Source organism: Piliocolobus tephrosceles, chromosome 13 (genome assembly GCF_002776525.5).
Source record: "Piliocolobus tephrosceles isolate RC106 chromosome 13, ASM277652v3, whole genome shotgun sequence".
NCBI lineage: Eukaryota > Metazoa > Chordata > Mammalia > Primates > Cercopithecidae > Piliocolobus > Piliocolobus tephrosceles.
In genome coordinates this window covers 11,451,936-11,473,321 of record NC_045446.1, presented here as the reverse complement: position 1 = coordinate 11,473,321, position 21,386 = coordinate 11,451,936, and the positions used below count along the sequence as shown (strand labels likewise).

Here is a 21,386-nt window from a genome sequence, read left to right as displayed (position 1 = left end):
CCGGAGCAGCCGCCCGAGACGCGGGAGGGCGAACGAAATAAACGAACATAGACATTTTCCCGAAGGCGAAATAGACATCCTCCCTCGGCGCCGGGGCTTGGAGGCGGGCGGCGGTGGGCGCGGGGTAACGTCCCCGGGGAAACTGAGACCCCAGCAGGTCCGGGCCGGGGGCGGAGATGAACGCAGGAGGGCGCTGGGCCCCTGGGCTCTTCGTACCAAGCTCGACCTAGCCGCCCGTACGCACCCCCAGCTGCGAACCCGGCCTCGCATAATAGAGACTGGGCATTATCCCAACGGGGTCTCCCGAGGACCTTGTGCCCGCGCGGCTTCCTTGGGCTGGCTTTGGACGACACTTTCGCCTTCCTGCTGCCTAGGATCCGCCGACATGAATCCCATCGTAGTGGTCCACGGCGGCGGAGCCGGTCCCATCTCCAAGGATCGGAAGGAGCGAGTGCACCAGGGCATCGTCAGAGCCGCCACCGTGGGCTACGGCATCCTCCGGGAGGGCGGGAGCGCCGTGGATGCTGTGGAGGGAGCTGTCGTCGCCCTGGAAGACGATCCCGAGTTCAACGCAGGTAAATGTGCCTTTCAGCTGGTAAATAATGTGAGTCAGGTCAAGCTCCTTCTTCAGAATAAATATAACCTACGTAAAGCGTTAGGGAATCTAATGAGCCTTGGGGTGAAACTCTGTAAAAAAGAAACAATATTTAATTTTTCTACCTGTGATGAAAATAGTCAAACGCTAAAATATTTGGAGAGATGTATACTGAGCCAAATATGAGTGACCATTGGCCTGTGATACAGCTCTTGGGAAACCCTGAGAGCATGTGCTTTTAGAGACATAAGATGTCAATCAATACATAGTAGAGGTACATTGGTTCCATCTGGAGAGGCGAGATTAGTGGGGGAGGGGGAGTGGCTTCCAGGTCATAGGTGAGATTCAAAGATTTTCTGATTAACAGTGGTTTAAAGTTTTGTCTGAAGACCTGGAATTCACAGAAGGGAATGTCTGGATTATATAAAGACTTGAGGCTGCAGATGGAAGTAATAGAAGGCGGTTTAGCACGGTGGCTCGCGCCTGTAATCCCAGCACTTTGGGAGGCCAAGGCGGGTGGATCACCTGAGGTCAGGAGTTTGAGACCAGCCTGGCTAACAGGCGAAAACCCATCTCTACTAAAAATACAAAAAAAAAAAAAAAAAAAAAAGCCAGGCATGGTGGCAGGAGCCTGTAACCCCAGCTACTCAGAGGCCGAGGCAGGAGAATCGCTCGAACCTGAGAGGGAGAGGTTGCAGTGAGCCGAGATCATGCCACTACACTGCAGCCTGGGCGACAGAGCGAGACTCTGTCTCAAAAAAAAAAAAAAAAAAAAGCTGAGAAAAGAAGGTCTGCGTTAAGATAAGGGGTTGGGGAGACCAAGATTTCCCTTACGCAAAGGAAGTCTCCAGGTAGCAGGCTATTGAGAGAATAGATTGTAAATGTTTCTTATCAGAGTTGATCTCTTCTGAATCAGGAAAAAGGCCTAGGGGATTTTCAGGATCAGGAGAAGGAAGGGGATTCTCTTCAGAATGTAGATTTTCCCCACAAGAGATAACTTTGCAGGACTATTTCAAGATATTGCAAAGAAACATAATTTGGGGTAAAATACTTCACTTTCAGGGCTTACTGTCATGTGATGTCATACTAGAGTCCCGCTGCAATTTGGTATCTTATTGCTACAAAGTCTGCTTTGTCAGTCTTAAGATCTGTTTTAATGTAAATGCTGGTCAACTGGGCTTGAATTCCAAAAGGGAGGAGGGAATAATGAGGCATGTCCTACCTCCCCCGAGAAGGTTCCAAAGTTTTCAGGTTGACCTTGGAATGCAGAGTGTATTCCTTTGTGTTTCGCTTCTTTCACTCAGTTCACCCTTTTTTAGAATACTAAACATTATAGCTAATATGAGTATCTACCATGTATCAGGAAGTAGTCTAAGAAATTTACTTGATTTATTTAATCTGAACATTAAATGAGTTGATCATTGAACTCAAGTTGGTTAACTTGTGTTAAACTAACTCATGTTAACTCATAATGAACATTAAATGATTAACTTATGAGTTAATCACTTAAACTCACTTGAGTTAAATGAGTTAGGTATAAGTTAGGAATAATTATTATCCTCATTTCTCAGATCAGACTAAGTCACAAAAAGATTAACTTGCTGGAAGAATTCATCTCTTTGTTTTAAAATGGAAAACCTAACATCTAGGCTAGGGATTGAAATACTTCTTGGAATTATACCACCCACCCAACATCTGTCAGGGAAGAGAATTTCAGGAAATCTTAATCATCAAATATTTACCGTTTGTTCTGTCCCCTTTACACAGCACTCTTTAACGCTTGTGAAAAATTGTGTAAGTCTACCTGAGACTGGCGCAGTGGCTCACGCCTGTAATCCCAGCAATTTGGAAAGCTGAGGTGGGCGGATCACTTGAGCTCAGGAGTTCAATGCCAGCCTAGGCAACATGGCGAAACCCCATCTCTACAAAAAAAAAAAATACAAAAATCAGCTGAGCATGGTGGTATAAGCCTATAGCCCCAGCTGCTCAGAAGGTTGAGAAGGGAAGATTCCTTGAGCCCGGGAGGTCAAGGCTGCAATGAGACAAGACTGCGCCACTGCACTCCTGCCTGGGTGACAGAGCGAGACCCTGTCTCTGAAAATAAAACTAAGTCCATCTGAATTTAAAATGAGACCTAATAGTGTGCTTTCATGGCTCCGTTTGTAGAGCCAGAATTTACCAGATAGGGACTGACTTTGCCAGCAGAGGGAGCAGCCAGCTCTTTCTGTGGGTGAGTGGTTAAACCATATGCCTCTTAGCACTCAGAGCCCCCTGGGCTGAGAAACCCTCACTTATTTACACAGGACCTTCATTTGAAATGGATCATTCTGGTTTCCGACCAATTCTAACCATTTGTCATCTGCATGAATTGGGAAGCACAGATTAGGGAATTGGAGCAGCTAGTTCTCATTATTTTTGCTCTGTATCCAGAGGCCTTCCTTCTCAATGTCTGCCCTCTCATCTTTCAAATGTCGTCTCTTCAGCACATTGAGGAAGAAAAGAGTAGAGCTGAAAAGAAGGAAAGCAAAGATTATGGGGGGAAAGGTGGGACTTTTAACAGCATACTGTGTGCCTTGGCTTTTCCCAGCCAAGGTCAGTACAGGCAGGCAACATTCCCAGCAGCCTCTGCTGTAATTCTCTAGAATAAATAACTGTTTGGGAACTTCATACAAAAAGCTGACTCTCAGTAGGTATTGAGTTCAGTGGCAGTAATTAGCATTCATGACACAACTTCTCTGAATATTTGTAAAAACATTGTTTATTTACACTCCTGTTTCAGTATGGATTTTACTTTATGTTTAAAGCTTATTTCATAATAGTTTATTAAAAAGTGGTTGATTTTTAGATACCAGCACTGTAAAGATTGAACTTTTAAATTTGAATGCTAGAAATAGTCTTTAAAAACTTACTTAGATTGGCAACCAAATGACCACTTGCTTTCACTAGAGTTCAACGATATTTACATAGCACTTGAGATATTCTCTCAACAATTCAATTTTATAAGCTGTTAGAGAATCTTTGAGATAACAGGATTTTTTCTTTTTTGTTGTTTTTTTTGTTTTTTTTGTTTTTTTTGTTTTTTTTTTGAGACAGTCTCACTCTGTCTCCCAGGCTGGAGTACAGCGGTGCGATCTCAGCTCACTGCAAACTCTGCCTCTCAGGTTCAAGCGATTCTCCTGCCTCAACCTCTCGAGTAGCTGGGACTATAGGCGCCCACCACCACAACCAGCTAATTTTTTGTATTTTTAGTAGAGATGGCGTTTCACCGTATTAGCCAGGATGGTCTCGATCTCCTGACCTCGTGATCCACCCACCTCGGCCTCCCAAAGTGCTGGGATTACAGGGGTGAGCCACTGCGCCCGGCTGAAAACAGGGATTTTTTTCATTTATCCACTCTCTTTCTGGACTTACAATGTAGAATCAATAAGGTAAAAATCTGTGGTGGAGTCTAGGAATTGTTCTTCATTTCTTTGTTTTGAAGATTCCCAGGCAATTCTGAGATACAACCAGGTTTAGAATCTACTAGCCTAATACCATACAATTTTAATGGGTTTGGTGTTGGTTTGTTGGTATAATTTGCATACAGTAAGATCCTCTTTTTAGTATACAGTTCCATGGTGGTGACAGATACATATAGTCATGTAATTACCACCACAATCAAGATATAAAACAGTTATGTTACTCTCCCACATCCCTTTGAGTCCACGCCTCCATTCACTCCCATCCCCTGGCAGCAACTAATCTGTTTTCTATCCCTGTAGTTTTGTCATTTCCAGGATGTCTCATGTTTGAAATGTTTGTTTTTTGGTGCCGTAAAGAAATAGTACTTGAACATAAGTTTATTTAGTAAGGCCTTTTTTTTTTTTTTTTGTAGAAAGGGTACACTTGTCACCAGTTTCGTCACGAGAGTATCCTGAACACAGGAGACAGGGTTATTTATAATCTGATGCGTTTACCCTACTGCTTTGTCCAGTTTCTATTGGCTGGAACGGGACCGTATGTTTTGTATTTGTTTCGATTGGCTGGCAACTTAGAATTTCTTAAAAGAGGCAAAGGCAGAGGAGAACAAAGGAAGGACGAAGTGACCTGTGGAATGCTGAGAAAGGTAAAAACACCTTAAATAAGGAAGAGGAACAGGCTATGACCTAGTGCTTGCTTGGACCAGTATAAGCATGCCAGGGCAAATATTTAGGCTAAATTGTGGGAGCTAAGAACGTAAAGTACAGTGATTTGTTTATTTCGGCTAGCAGATGCTTAAGAATGTTAGCACAGGTCTTTGAATCAATTTTGCTTCTAAGAGAAGTTGCTGTTTATTCCTAATTAGACAGGGATGAAAGTCTTTGAAGAGGAACCTCCACTTTACTTTTTACACATAAATGGCAGCACTTTCGGAGGCCGAGGCAGATGGATCATTTGAGGCTAGGAGTTCAAGAGGAGCCTGTCCAATATGGCAAAATGCTGTCTCTACTAAATATACAAAAATTAGCCAGGCATGATGTGACACACCTGCAATCCCAGCTACTCAGGAGGCTGAGGCACGAGAATCACTTGAACCTGGAAGGGGGAGGTTGCAGTGACTCAAGATTATGCCGCTGCACTCCTGCCTGAGCAGCAAAGGGAGACTCAAAAAAAAAAAAAATCATAAATGGAATCATGCAATGTGTAGCCTTAGTCTGGATTCTTCAGTTAACATAATGCATTGGAGTGTTACCTGTGTGGACATGGGTATCAGTAGTTTTTCCCTTTGTATTGAGTAGTATTCCATTGTATGAATATGCCACAGTTGGTTTAACTGTGTAACAGCTGAAGGACGTGTTCCATTTGGGGCCATTATAAATAAAATCACTGTACACATGTGCATACAGGTGTTTATGTGAACATAAGTTTTTATCTCCCTTAAGTGAATACCTGGAAGTGGGACTACTGGCTTATGGCAAGAATTTAACTTAAGTAGAAACTACCAGCCAGGTGCCCTGGCTCAATCCTGTAATCCCAGCACTTTGGGAGGCCGAGGCAGGCAGATCGCCTGAGGTCAGAAGTTCAAGACCAGCCTGGCGAAACCCTGTCTCTGCTAAAAATACAAAAATTAGTCGAGTGCAGTCGTGGGCGCCTGTGGTCCCAGCTGCTCGGGAAGCTGAGGCAGGAGAATCGCTTGAACCTGGGAGGTGGAGGTTGCAGTGAGCTGAGATGGCGCCACTGCGCTCCAGCCTGGGTGACAGAGTGAGACCCTGTCTCAAAAAAAAAAGAAAAGAAAAGAAACTGCCAAACTTTTACATTCCCACTATATCAATGTATGAAAGTTCCACTTAGAGGCCGGGCGCGGTGGCTCATGCCTGTAATCGCATCACTTTGGGAGGCCAACATGGGCGGATCACGAGGTCAGGGGTTTGAGACCAGCCTGGACAACATAGTGAAACCCTGTCTCTACTAAAAATACAAAAATTAGCCAGTCATGGTGGCACACGCCTGTAGTCCCAGCCACGCGGGAGGCTGAGGCAGGAAAATCACTTGAACCTGGGAGGCGGAGGTTGGAGTGAGCCAAGATTGCACCACTGCACTCCAGTCTGGGCAACAGAGTGAGACTCTGTCTCCAAAAAAAAAAAAAGTTCCATTTAATCCACATCTTCACCAGCACTAACTAGTGTCAGCATTTTTTATTTTAGCCATTCCAGTAAGCATATAGTGAAATCTTATTATGGTGTTGATTTGCGTTTCCTTAAATGGGAAGTGATATTTAACATCTTGTCATGTGCTTTTTTGTCATTCATTTCTTTTTTTTTTTTTTTCTTTTTGAGATGGAGTCTCGCTCTTATTGCCGAGGCTGGAGAGCAGTGTTACGATCTCAGCTCACTGCAACTTCTGCCTCCTGAGTAGCTAGGATTACAGGGTGTGTGACCCCACACCCAGCTAATTTTTGTATTTTTAGTAGAGATGGGATTTCATCATGTTGGCCAAACTGATCTTGAACTCCTGACCTCGTGATCACACATCTCAGCCTCCTAAAGTGCTGGGATTACAGGCATGAGCCACTGCGCCTGGCCTGTTGTTCATATTTCTTCAGTGAAGTATCAAAGTCTTGCTGATTTTTTTGTTGGTGTTGTTGCTCACTATTGAGTTTTAAGAATTGTTTATATATTCTAGATGTACCTTTTATCAGTTGCGCCAGTGTGGTCTGCAGATATTTTCTTCCAGGCTGTGGTTTGTCTTTTCTTTCTCAATATTTTATTGCAAAAAGCAGAAGTTCTCAGTTTTGCAGAAGTCCAGTTTATCAGTTTTTTTTTAAATCAGTCATGCTTTTTGTGTTATATCTTAATATTTGCCTAACCCAGCACTGCAAACATTTTTCTTATGTTGTCTTCTAGAAGTTTTAGGTCTGTGATTCACTTTGAATAAATTTTTGTATAAGATGCAAGGTATATATCAAGGTTCCATTTTTTATTTTTGTTGGTTTTTTGCTGTGGCTACATAGTAGGTGTATTTATTTGTGGGAGTACATGAGATACTGTGATACAGACATGCAATGCTTGATAATCAGAGTAAATGGGATATTCATTCCTTCAAGCATTTATCCTTTGTGTTATAAACAATTCTGTTCTTTTAGTTATTTTAAAATGTATAATTAAATTATCAACTGTAGTCACTGTTGTTCTATCAAATACTAACTCTTATCCTATTTTTTGTACCCATTGCCTATCCCCCCTTCTGCCCCAAAGCCACTGTCTTCCCAGCCTCTGCTAACCATCTTTTTACTCTCTGTCTTCATAAGTTAAATTGCTTTGAATTTTAGCTTCCACAAATAAGTGAGAACATGGGAAGGTTGTCTTTTTGTGCCTGACTTATTTCACTTATCATAATGACCTCCAGTTCCATCCATGTTGTTGCAAATGACAGAATCTCATTCCTTTTTATGGCTGAGTAGTACTCCATTGTGTATATGTATCATTTCTTTATTCATCTGTTGATGGACACCTAGTTAGCTTCCAAATCTTGGCTACTGTGAACAATGCTGCAGCAAGCAAGGAGTGCAAATAACTCCTCCATATACTGATTTCCTTTCTCTTGGGTGTATAGCCAGCATTGGGATTGCTGTATCATATAGTAGCTCTATTTTTAGTTTTTTAAGGAACTCGGGGTTGTTTTTTGTTTTTGTTTTTTCCTGGAGTGCAGTGGCGTGACCTCGGCTCACTGCAACCTCCTCCTCCTGAGTTCAAGCAGTTCTCCTGCCTCAGCCTCCCAAGTAGCTGGAATTACAGGCACCCACCACCACGCCTGGCTCATTTTTGTTTTTTTAGGGGAGACAAGGTTTCACCATGTTGACCAGATTGGCCTTGAACTCCTGACCTCAAGTGATCCACCTGCCTCAGCCTCCCAAAGTATTGGGATAACAGACGTGAGCCACCACCCCTGGCGCAGCACCGATTGTTGAAAAGGCATATTGGAAGTCCCCTGGTTATGCACACTTCTGTCCAACGTGGCCACAAATCAAGGGTTACCATGACCCCCTCCTCAGGCTTGATAATTTGCTAGGATGGCTCATAGAACTCAGGAAAACATTTATGTTTACCAATTTATTATAAAGAATATGATAGAGCAGTGGTCCCCAACCTGTTTGGCACCAGGGACCAGTTTCGTGGAAGACAGTTTTTCCACAGAGACTCGCAGGCACAGTTCATAACAGGGTGCACACTCCTATGAGAATCTGATGCTGCTGCTGATCTGACAGGAGGCGGGGCTTGGGCAGTCATGCTCACTCGCCTCCTGCTGTGGGGCCCAGTTCCTGACAGACCACAGACCAGGACCAGTACCGGGGGGTGGGGACCCCTGTGATGAAGGATACAGATGAAGAGTTGCACAGGGCGAGGAGGTCAGTTCAGTTCTGACGCTGTCTGTCTGGGGTCACAGTCCAATCCCACAGGTTCAGGACTCGGTCCCGTAAGACTGTGTCCTACTTCGGATGCCAATCTTGAGTAGTAGCTGTCACTTCTACTTCTGACCAACCAGCTATAAATCAGGGTTCCCATGACTACCTCCTCGAGTTCAGTTAATTTGCTAGAGCAGCTCGCAGAACTCAGAGAAATGTATTGACCAGTTTATTGTATGAATAGTGGATATAATGGAGGATACAGACAGAGATGAAGAGATGCAGAGGGCCAGGTGTGGGGGAAGGGGTGTGGAACTGCCCTGCCGTCTTCAGCACACCGCCCTCCTGGCACCTTCACATGTCCAGCAATCCAAAAGCGCCCGTCATCAGCCCTTACGGGTTCTTAATGAGGGCTTCTGTGCGACTGAGTAACAAATGTAAAAAGTCACGTTTGCTCATTTGTGCATGCCAACGTCATTTCACAAAGCCCCTGACTCTGTCATGATGTGCAGATGTGCCGCTCTCTGGAAGAATGATTTGAAGAAAACTGGATAGAGCACACGGCCTCCATGTCGCTTGCCTGAGTCACTGTATGTCTTAAAAGATAAATGGGCCGGGCACAGTGTCTCACGCCTGTAATCCCAGCACTTTGGGAGGCCGAGGTGGGTAGATCACAAGGTCAGGAGTTCAAGACCAGCCTGGCCAAGATGGTGAAACCCCCGTCTCTACTAAAACTATAAAAATTAGCCAGAAGCGGTGGCAGGCTCCTGTAATCCCAGCTACTTGGGAGGCTGAGGCAGAAGAATTGCTTGAACCCAGGTGGCACAGGTTGCAGTGAGCTGAGATCACACCACTGCACTCCAGCCTGGGCATGAGACTCGGTCTCAAAAAAATGATATATGATCCTAGTCCTTGCCTTTACCTACGCTTAAGATAACATCTGCGCCGAGAGCGATGGCTCACACCTGTAATCCCAGCACTTTGGGAGGCCGAGGCAGGCAGGTCGCCTGAGGTCAGGAGTTCGAGACCTGCCTGACCAACATGGTGAAACCCCATCTCTACTAAAACTACAAAAATTAGCCGGGCGTAGTGGTGAGTGCCTGTAATCCCAGCTACTCAGGAGGCTGAGGCAGGAGAATCACTTGAACCCAAGAGACAGAGATTGTGGTGAGCCGGGATGGAGCTGAATTTGTCTCACACCAAGTACTCCAGCCTGGGCAACAGAGCGAGACTCCATCTCAAAAAAAAAAGGATAACATCTGAGAGGATTAGTGATTATACATAGCTCTGTCATCTATAGCCAGATGTACTCTTGCACCCAAACTTTGATGTGATTCTGCTTTAATGTAACTTCTGAGCAAGTCTCATGTAACCTCTGAGCCTGTACTAACTCTGCACAACCTGTGTATCAGCTGTGAGCGGAGACATGGTTTGGGAGCAGTTTGAAGCACCTCTCTGAAGGACCCCTCCATACTGTAGTCATCAGTCTGTAGTCCTCAGTAAGATTTCTAAATAAAACAAATTCTTTAAAAGCTCAATTATTTTTTTCTCTAGTTGGCATTTCATGGCATAGGCACAGTTGATTAAACTGTTGGCCATTGGTTATCAGCCTTTAGCCTCTCTCCCCCTCCCCGGAGGTAGAGAGGTGAGACTGAAAGTTCTGGCCCTCTAATCACATGGTTGGTTCCCTGGCAACCAGCTCCCCATTTTGAGGCTATCCAGCCCCTAACCATCGGTCGTCTCATTGGCATACAAAAAGATACTTTACCACTTTGGAGCTTCCAAGTGTTTTAGGAGCTGTGTGTCAGGAAACAGGAAGACCAAACTTTGTGTCCAGGCCTTCCACATCTGTGGATTTACCTAATCTCAGGTTGAAAATATTTGGGGAAAAAAAATCCATGTAAGCCTGCCTTTGCAGGCCAGTTGTGGTGGCTCATGACTAATCCCAGCACTTTGGGAGGCTGAGGCGGGTGGATCACCTGAGGTCAGGAGGTCAAGGCCAGCCTGGCCAACATGCGAAACCCCATCTCTACTATAAATACAAAAATTAGCCGGGCGTGGTGGCTCACACCTGTAATCCCAGCTACTCGGGAGGCTGAGGCAGGAGAATCACCTGAACCCGGGAGATGGAGGTTGCAGTGAGCCAAGATCACGCCACTGCACTCCAGCCTGGGCAGCAGAGCAAGACTCCTTCTCAAAGAAAAAAAAGAGAAATGAAAGGGGGTTAAAACTGTCCTCTTGTGCGCTGAATTGTTTCTGGGCGAGGCCACAGGGGAGGGGGTTGGCAGGTCCAGGTGGAGCCGTGCATGTCAGACATGCATAAAAACCTAAAAAGATATTGCAAAAGGCCAGTCTGCAGTAGTGGTGGTATCTGAAGGAATGGCTGGCAGTCTGTGTCTACACCTTATTAGAATCAGGTTCCCCTCCTCCCCCAGCTTGATGAACTTTTTATTTTTTTGAGATGGAGTCTTGCTCTGTTGCCCAGGCTGGAGTGCAATGGCATGATCTCGGCTCACTGCAACCTCCACCTCCGAGGTTCAAGCGATTCTCCTGTCTCAGCCTCCTGAGCAACTGGGATTACAGGCATGCACCGCCACGCCCAACTAATTTTTGTATTTTTAGTAGAGACGGAGTTTCACCATGTTGGCCAGGCTGGTCTCGAACTCGTGACCTCATAATCCTCTCACCTCAGCCTCCCAAAGTGCCCGGATTACAAGCATGAGCCACTGCGCCTAGCCTAGATGAACTTTCATTCACTTTACAAAAGCAGTTGCCTTTGGGGCAAGGCCTGTTATCCTTTTAACTATAGCCTAAATGTCTCAAAGTTAGCTCCACCCAGCAGCCCAGGAATAATTACGGGAACGGCAAGATAGGGTGATGTGTTAGCTCAAATCTCTTTCACTGCCATAATTTTCTCACTGAAATAATTTTTGCAAAGGCAATTTCAGTATTTCCAGGGGTCCTACATCCAATTCCCTATGGATACCAAGGGACAGCTGTATGTGTTTCTCCATATAGATCACAGTATGACATCCTCCCTAACAACTGGCAATCGCTTAATCTGTTTCTTATCACTATTATTTTGAGAATGTTCTGTAAATGGAATTGTTACCAAACCCCAAGAGAAGGTTCTTGGATCTCACGCAAGAAAGACTTCAGGACGAGTCTGTAAAGTGAAAGCAAGTTCATTAGGAAAGTAAAGGAATAAAGCATGGCTACTCCGTAGAGCAACCCCGAGGGCTGCTGGTTGCCCCTTTTTGTATGACATTTTGTATGGGCATTTTGTATGACATTTTTGTATGGACATTTTGCCGAGATCACACCACTGCACTCCAGCCTGGGCAACAGAGTGAAACTGTGTCTAAAAAAAAAAAAAAAGACTGGGTGCTGTGGCTCACGCCTGTAATCCCGGCACTTTGGGAGGCTGAGGCAGGCAGATCACGAGGTCAGGAGATCGAGACCATCCTGGCTAACACGGTGAAACCCCATCTCTACTAAAAAATACAAAAAATTAGCCAGGTGTGGTGGTGGGCACCTGTAGTCCCAGCTACTGGGGAGACTGAGGCAGGAGAATGGCATGAACCTGGGAGGCGGAGCTTGCAGTGAGCTGAGATTGCGCCACTGCACTCCAGCCTGGGTGACAGAGCGAGACTCCGTCTCCAAAAAAAAAAAAAAAAGAAAGCAGCAGCAGCCTCAGAATGAAACCTACCCCTTTTTGGCACCTTCCTAATATAGTCTGAGAGTGTCTTGATTTCTCCTTCGTTCCTGAAGAATGTTTTTGCTGGATATAGAATTCTGGATTGACAGTTATTTTCTTCAGCACTTAAAAATGCTGTTCTTCCTTCTGGCCTCCATGGTTTCTGTTGGCAAATTGTTTTGGCATTAAAATTGGTTTCTCCCCTATAGGTAAGGTGTCATTTCTCTCTTGCTACTTTGAAATTTTTTTGTCTTTAGTTCACTGGTGGTTTGGTTATGATGTGTCTTAGTGTGAATGTCTTTGTGTTTAGTCCTATTTCGGGCTTGCTCACCTTCTTAAATTGGTAGATTTATGCTTTTTGCCAAATACAAGGGATTTTCAACCATTATTTTTTTGAATACTTCTCATTCCCACCCATTTTCTCCTCCCCTCTGGCAGTCTAATGACTTGAATGTTAGTTGTTTTGTTACGGTCCCACTCGTCTGCTGGGCTTTGTTCATTTTGTGTTTTCCAGGCCCTGTTCTGCTGTTCAAGCTGAGTGATTTCTTAGTCCAGTATTACATTTTTTCAGCTCTAACTTCCATTTGGTTTTTCTTTACATCTTACATTTCTTTGCTGAAACTTAATAATGTTTTTAGTTATTTCAAGTTCATTGAAGCATTTTTATGATGCTGCTTTTTTTTTTTTTAAGGGACAGGTTCTCAGTGTGTCACCCAGGCTGGAGTATGGTGGTATAATCACAGCTCACTGCAACCTCGAACCCCTGGGTCAAGTGATTCTCTTGCCTCAGCCTCCCAAGTAGCTAGGGCTTTGAGTGTGTGCTACGATGCCCAACTAATTTTTTTTTTTTTTAAAGATGGGGTCTTGCTATGTTGGCCAGGTTGGTCTTGAATTCCTGGCCTCAAGAGATGCTTTTGCCTCAGCCTCCCAAAGTGCTGGGATTACAAAGCACAGGTATGAGCCACCATGCCTGGCCAATGGCTGCTTTAAAATTCCTGTCAGGTAATTCCAACATCTGTGTCATCTTGGTATTGTCATCTGTTAATTGTTTTTCCTTAGGTTGAGCTGTTCTTGGTTCTTCGTATGATGAGTGATCTTCTCTTGGATTCTAGACATTTTGCATATTATGTTTTAAGACTTTGGATCTTATTTATTTAAATCTTTTATCAGGTCTTCTCTAACCTGTGCGGATCAGTGTAAGGGGATGCTGCCTTATTATTGCCAGATGGAAAAGATGTGAGTTTCTTTGGCAGAAGAAAGTAGATGTCTAAGTCACACACCTGGATTTGATTCCTTGCTCTTTACCCAGAAGACATTTGATATTGGGAAAGTTGCCTTTTTGGTTTCCCCACCTGTTAAATTGGCATGTAATCAGGGCAGCAAACACTTACTGTTTACCTACACATGCTAGACATTATCCTAAGTGTTTAATATGCAATACCTACCTCATTGATGGTTGTAAGGATTAAACGAGTTGATGTTCTTACTCATTTTACTCATGAGGAAACAAGCACAAAGAGATTGAGAAGCATGGCTGGATTTGTAGGCATTATCTGGGCAGAGAAATATGAAGAAAGGGTGCTAGTGGTAAAAAACAACAGCATGTGCAAAGGCACAGAGACACACAGGCTCCTGGTATGTAGTAGCCCTCCCTTATCTATGGGGGATGTGTTTCAAACCCCCAGTGGGTGCCTGAAACCACCAGTGATACTCACCCTTTTATCAACTGGTTTGGTTTTTTTTTTCATATATGCATTAATTAGCCACAGTAAGAGATTAATAACAACTGATAATAAAATAGAACAATTATAACAGTATACCAGCATCACTACTCTTGTGCTTTGAGATCATTATTAAGTAAAATAAGGGTTTCTTGAACACAAGCACTGACAGGTGCTACTGCAGTTGATCTGCTTAATATTCAAGACAACTGCTAAGTGACTAACAGGCAGGTAACCTATACAGTGTGGATATGCTGGACAAGGGGAGGAATCACATCCCTCTGAAGGACAGAGTAGGATGGTGCGAGAAGTGTTTATTTCTGGAATTTTCCATTTAATAATTTGGGGCCATGGTTGACTGAGGATAGCTAAAACCCCAGAAGCAAGGCTATAGATAAGGGGACTACTGTATTCAGGGAAAGCTAATATTTCAGTAAAATATAGCCAAAGAGAGAAAATGAAGCTGGAAAAGCAGTTCAAAGGCCGGTTAGGAAGGGCTTTGTACTTTTTATTTTGTAGGTCATGGAGTGCCAAGTCAGATTTCTCTTTTTTTTTGAAACGGAGTCTCACTCGTCACCCTTGGCTCATGGCAACCTCCGCCTCCCAGGTTCAAGTCATTCTCCTGCCTCAGCCTCCCAAGTAGCTAGGATTACAGGCACGCACCACCACGCCTGGCTAGTTTTTATATTTTTAGTAGAGACAGGGTTTCACCATGTTGGCCAAGCTGGTTTCAAACTCCTGACCTCAAGTAATCCGCCTACTTCCTTCTCCCAAAGTGCTGGGATTACAGGCGTGAGTCACCACATCCAGCCTCCAAGTCAAGATTTCTTTTTTTTTTTTTTTGAGACAAAGTCTTGCTCTGTCGCCCAGGCTGGAGTGCAGTGCCGTGATCTTGGCTCACTGCAACCTCCACCTCCCAAGTTCAAGCCATTCTCCTGCCTCAGCCTCCCGAATAGCTGTGACTACAGGTGCGGGCCACCATGCCCAGCTAATTTTTTTGGATTTTCAGTAGAGACGGGGTTTCACGTGTTAGCCAGGATGGTCTCGATCTCCTGACCTCGTGATCTGCCCACCTCGGCCTCCCAGAGTGCTGAGATTGCAGGCATCAGCCACGGTGCCCAGCCAAGATTTCTCTCTTAAAAAAAAAAAGTTCCTCTGGCGATGGAATAGAGGATGGATTAAAGGGAGCAAAGTAGAGGAAAATCTGGAGCCATTTCTAAATTCTTAATTCCTGCTTTTCAACTTCTTTTTGGTTTTAGGTTGTGGGTCTGTCTTGAACACAAACGGTGAGGTTGAAATGGATGCTAGTATCATGGATGGAAAAGACCTGTCAGTAGGAGCAGTGTCCGCGGTCCGGTGTATAGCAAATCCCATTAAACTCGCTCGGCTTGTCATGGAAAAGGTATATGTGACTAAAGCAGCCTTTTCCTAATGAATTGTTATCACTATACTTCAGTAATAAGGGCTCCAACTGTGTGGAAATACTTGAGATCACTGTTCTCCTAAAATATATATACAAAAGAGAAGCAGTGTATTTGAGTTTCTCACATCAGCCAAGATTGTTGACTAAGAATCACTTGACCAGTGAGTGATTACTTTATCTTCCTGTATTGTCTTCATACCACATACAAACTGACCAGACCAGCTATTTAATAGCATGTGTTAAAGATGGATTGAATTATCTAAATTTAACGTAATATGTAAATCGCATCTCTAGTAATGTTCCATCAGTCGGGGTCTTTTCTTTTTTAATGCAAAAACTCAGGCTTTTTTCAGCATACAGAAAAGCAAACCACTGGAATTTGTATTTTTGATCCTTTGCACCCAGAGAGAAGTAATTATTTCAACACAATTGGAACAGTTAAAAAGATTTAAAATTTTCAAAAAAGAATCATTTTCTCTTTTCTTTCTGGCCTCAGACACCTCATTGCTTTCTCACTGACCAAGGTGCAGCACAGTTTGCAGCAGCTATGGGGGTTCCAGAGATTCCTGGAGAAAAACTGGTAACAGAGAAAAACAAAAAGCGCCTGGAAAAAGAGAAGCACGAAAAAGATGCTCAGAAAACAGATTGTCAAAAGTAAGTTATCAGGGGAACCCACCCCCAATAATTCAACATAGTTTCTTTTCTATTTCCCTAAGTGTCGGCCGGTCTGATAAATAAAGGGAAAGAGTACAAAAGAGAGAAATTTTAAAGCTGGGTGTCTGGGAGAGACATCACATGTCAGCAGGTTCCGTGATGCCCGCTGAGCCATAAAACCAGCAAGTTTTTATTAGCAATTTTCAAAGGGGAGGGAGTGTACAAATAGGGTGTGGGTCACAGAGATCACATGCTTCAAGGGCAACAAAAGATCACAAGGCAGAAGGTCAGGGCGAGATCACAAGGTCAGGGCAAAACTAGAATTACTCATGAACTTCCGTGTCCTGCTGTGCACACGTTGTCATCGATAAACATCTTAACAGGGTTCAAGAGCAGAGAACCGGTCTGACTAGAATTCGCCAGGCTGGAATTTCCTAATCCTAGCAAGCCTGGGGGTGCTGCAGGAGGCCAGGGCATGTTTCATCTCTTATCTGTAACTGCATAAGGCAGACACCCCCAGAGTGGCCATTTTAGAGGCCCCCGCCCCGGGAATGCATTCTTTTCCCAGGGCTGTTAATTATTAATATTCCTTACTGGGGAAAGAATTCAGCGATATTTATCTTACCCATTTTCAGTAATAAGAGAAATATGGCTCTGTCCTGACCGGCCGGCCCACAGGCAGCCAGACTTTAAGGTTATCTCCCTTGTCCCCTGAAAATCACTGTTATCCTGTTCTTAAGGTGCCCAGATCTCATATTGTTCAAACACACATGCTTTACGAACAATTTGTGCAGTTAACGCAATCATCACAGGTCCTGAGGCAACATACATCCTCAGTTTACGAAGACGATGGGATTAAGAGATTAAAGACAGGCATAGGAAATTATAAGAGTACTGATTGAGGAAGTGATAAATGTCCGTGAAATCTTCACAATTGATGTTATTCTGCCATGGCTTCAGCCGGTCCCTCCATTCAGGGTCCCTGACTGCCCACAACAGTCAGTCTTACCTGTGGCTCACATTATTTGGGAGTTAGTAAAATATGAAAGTTTGGCAAATACCTGGTTATCTACAATTCTTTTGTTATGTTATGTTTTTTTGTTTGTTTGAGACTGAGTCTCCATCTGTTGCCCAGACTGGAGTACAGTGACCTGATCTCGGCTCACTGCAACCTCTGCCTCCCAGGCTCAAGCGATTCTCCTACCTCAGCTTCCTGAGTAGCTGGGACTACAGGCGCACACCACTGCACCCGGCTAATTTTTATTTCTTTTTTTTTTTTTTGGTATTTTTGGTAGAGATGGGGTTTCGCCACGTTGGCCAGGCTGGTCTCAAACTCCTGACCTCAGGTGATCTGCCTGCCTTGGCCTCCTAAAGTGCTGGGATTACAGGCGTGAGCCACCGCCCCCAGCCTCTGACATGATTTAGTAGAAGAATTTTGTGTATTGATGTATCAGTTATCTGGATTCTTCTTGATCAGTTTATCTTAAATAGACTAAACAGATTATCTGTGATCTAGTGTACCTTATAAACTTAAGTACTCTTTCATAGTTTAGAGAAATCAGCACAACTCTTAGAAATTCAAATTAGTCATGTTCTGAATTACGGTTTGCTGTTACAGATTTCGAAATCCCAAACAAAAGACCACTTATTTAAAGCAAAATTTGAAAGTAAAATGTGAATATGGCCTGGGAGTTTATAATGGAATTTAATCTATTGACTCTGCATACTTTTTAGAGTAATAATATTTAACCAGAGGTATACCTTGAATCACCTAGGAGCTTTTTCAAAATATACATGTTTAGGCCACCCCGCCAGAAGAATCAGGTGTAAATAGATCTGAGGTGGAGAGGCCAGACAGGTATGTTATAAAAAGTGTTCCCAGGTAATTCTGATGTGTTCCTCAGGTTCAGACTCTGTTTTAAAAGATTGGCCTAGGCCGGGTGCGGTGGCGCACACCTGTAATCCCAGCACTTTGGGAGGCCGAGGCGGGCAGATTGCCTGAGCTCAGGACTTCAAGACCAGCCTAGGCAACACGGTGAGACCCCGTCTCTACTAAAGATACAAAAAAGTAGCCAGGCATGGTGGCACATGCCTGTAATCCCAGCTACTCAGGAGGCTGAGGCAGGAGAATCGCTTGAACCCGGGAGGCGGAGGTTGCAGTGAGCCGAGATCCCACCATTGCACTCCAGCCGGGGCGACAAGGCGAGACTCTGTCTCAGAAAAAAAAAAAAAAAAAAGATCGACTTTATGTTGGCAGCTGTTGACGACCTGACTGAGTGTGCTTTTGTGTCTGTGGGCTAGAGTCATAGAGTCATAGGAGTGGGGTTGCCTTATTCATGATTTACATTCATTTTGAAAGATGTCACCACATTGCTTTCCAGAAATTCAGTAACACCTCTCCAGCAGCCCCTGCTGCTTTTCCACGTAAGCAAGAGGGGCTCCTGCCGTGGGCCCCGCACTTTAAGGACCTTCATATCATAAACACACAAAACAATTGACTTATTCCAGAACACATAGGACCCCTTTGTCACTCAACATTGGCACAGCTTGACCCATAACCCTCATCATTGCTCTTGTGACTAACACCATTCAGCCACCGAGGAAATCTCCACATCCCTTGCTCTGTGTCTTGGAAGCAAAAGGCACCTGAGTTCAAAGTTTGTGGGTAGTGCCACTGTTGACCTCAGAAATGGACATTGCTTTGGAGTGTGGGAAAGATTAAACAGCAGAAGGACTTAGGTAAGAGAAAAAGACAAACTAATTAACTGGTGAAATAGATTCTTGCATCACAAAGTATTATTTCCCTGTAGTGCCAGGTATCCATTTTCTTGCCTCTCTACGTGTTGGAATGTGTGGTTCTGAAGATTTTCACAGGAAGGGTTCTGTGGTGTAATGGTTAGCACTCTAGACTCTGAAGATTTTCATGAGTTCGTATAGTGTCTACAGAAGTTGCACATGGGGACTGTTACTCTTCAGTTCGTGTATGGGTAGGTCTAGAACAGCACTGTCCAATAGAAATACTGTGAGAGCCACAAATGTAGTTTAACATTTTCTCGTGGCCACATCCACAGTGGTTCACACCTGTAATCCCAGCACTTTGGGAGGCCAAGGAGGGTGGATCACATCTGAAGTCAGGAGTTCAAGACCAGCCTGACCAACAGGGTGAACCCTGTCTCTACTTAAAATACAAAAATTAGCTGGGTGTGGTGGCGGGTACCTGTAATCCCAGCTACTCAGAAGACTGAGGCAGGAGAATCACTTGAACCCAGGAGGCAGAGGTTGCAGTGAGCCGAGATCGCGCTATTGCACTTCAGCCTGGGCAACAAGAGCAAAACTTTGTCTCACAAAGAAGAAAAGTGAAATTAATAATATATTTTATTTAACCAAATGTATCCAACATATCATTTCAACATGTAATGAATATAAGAAATTATGAAATGTCTTGCTCTTTTTTTATACTAAATCTTCAAAATTTGATGTGTTTTACACTTACAGTACGTCTCACTGACAACAGCCACATTTAACTAGCAGCCACTCAGTAGCCACATGTAGATGTAGCTTCTGTAAGTGCACAGCACAGGTCTAGACAGAACCTGTGTGAGAAAAACTGATAACAGAGAAAAACAAAAAGCACCTGTTTGCTAATTCTCCATGTTAGCAACTACATGGACATTAACTATTAGAATTATGAATGGTTTTATTTTGATGAAATATTTAAAAGATGTAGTTAATTTAAAAAATATAGTGTTAAAATGTTTAGCTTTTATGTATTGTATTTACTAATTATAATTCATGTTTTAATGTTAATAGAAATTTTGTATATTTTATAATTACTTTTATAACTTTTTGGAAATTATATCTGCAAATTACTGTTTTTTTTTCTTTTTTTTTTTTTCTTTGAGACAGAGTCACACTCTGTTGCCCAGGCTGGAGTGCAGTGGCACGATCTCGGCTCACTGCAACCTCTGCCTCCCAGGTTCTAGCAATTCTCCTGCCTCAGCTTCCTGAGTAGCTGGGATTACAAGTGTGCACCACCACGCCTGGGTAATTTTTGTATTTTTAGTAGACACAGGGTTTCACCATGTTGGCCAGGCTGGTCTTGACCTCCCACCACCATGCCTGGCTAATTTTTTGTATATTTAGTAGAGACGGGGTTTCACCGTGTTAACTAGGATGGTCTCAATCTCCTGACCTCATGATCTGCCCACCTTGGCCTCCCAAGGTGCTAGGATTACAGGTATGAGCCACCATGCCTGGCCAACTTTTTTTTTCTTTTTTTTAGATTAGCTCTCTATTTTTTTGATGAAAATACATTCTCATTTTTTATACTTTGGATATAATTACATTTTACTTTTAATCCCTTAGATTATTGAAAATGAGTATAAATCAAGATTTAGGTAGAATAAGAATGCTAAAGTGGAGCTCACAAAAGAAAAATGAAAAAGGAAGTAAAAATCTTCAAAGAAGCAGGCTGCTTGCATTTTCCAACACCGGAAGCAATAAAAGTAAGCCGTCTTCTTCCAGGATGACCCACATAAAATTCACTAACAAGACCTTACAAAGGTTTTGTTAAATGAAGATTTACTTATTAATCAAAACAATGAAAATCAGTAAGAAAATTATTCTCACCAAATCCCAGTTTGAACAAGTCAGATGAAATCCTTGCAACTTTATCTGCTTTACTAAAGGAAGATTTAATTGCTAATCTCAAAGAATCACACACAAAAAACCACACATCCAGTTACAGGAATTGAGGGAAAGAGGCCAAATAAACAGACAATAGATTTTACCGGAAACAGAAAACAATGTAAAATACTGATGTAATGTTCTCGAAAGAATAATACAGTGTGTCTAATATTTAGCCAAGCCTAATCATTCTTTTCATGACACCATTAGTACAGTGTGTGCGAAAAACAATGGAAATTTTCTAGGTTTAGTAAAAGAGATTTCAAAATTTGGTAAAATGCCAAACATGTAATTAAGACAAAAATAATGAAAGTAATGATCATTACCTAGGATGGAGAATTCCAACAGATAATGAGTTTAATAGAGAATAAAGTGAGACGGGAAGTCATATATAAAAATTTTTTTGTCAATAAATTTTTTGGTTTTGTGGGGTTTTTTTGTTTGTTTTTTGAGACAAGGTCTTACTTTGTCACCCAGGCTCGAGTGCCGTCTTACAGTCATAGCTCACTGCAGCCTCAGTCTCCCAGGCTCAAGTGATCCTCCCATCTCAGCCTCCCAAGTAGGTGGGACTGCAGGCATGCACCATGCCTAGCTAATTTTATTTTTAGTAGAGACAGGGTGGTGCCATGTTGCCCACACTCGTCTTAAGCTCCTGAGCTCAAAGGATCCTCCTTCCTGCTTGGCCTTCCAAAGTGCTTTGGTGAGCCACCAAACCTGGCCAAATTTTTTTTTGAGAGAGAATCTTGCTC

General features: G+C 43.4%; 1 protein-coding gene across 1 annotated transcript in view; it reads left to right on the top strand.

Moving 5' to 3' along the window:
- Positions 1-21,386, top strand: part of ASRGL1 (asparaginase and isoaspartyl peptidase 1) — a 33,812-nt gene that overhangs the window by 162 nt on the left and 12,264 nt on the right. Inside the window, exons 2-4 of the mRNA XM_026446520.1 lie at positions 375-575; positions 15,134-15,276; positions 15,794-15,951. Coding sequence (XP_026302305.1) covers positions 386-575; positions 15,134-15,276; positions 15,794-15,951 — 491 coding nt within the window. The 5' untranslated portion in view covers positions 375-385. The remainder of the gene's footprint in view (positions 1-374; positions 576-15,133; positions 15,277-15,793; positions 15,952-21,386) is intronic.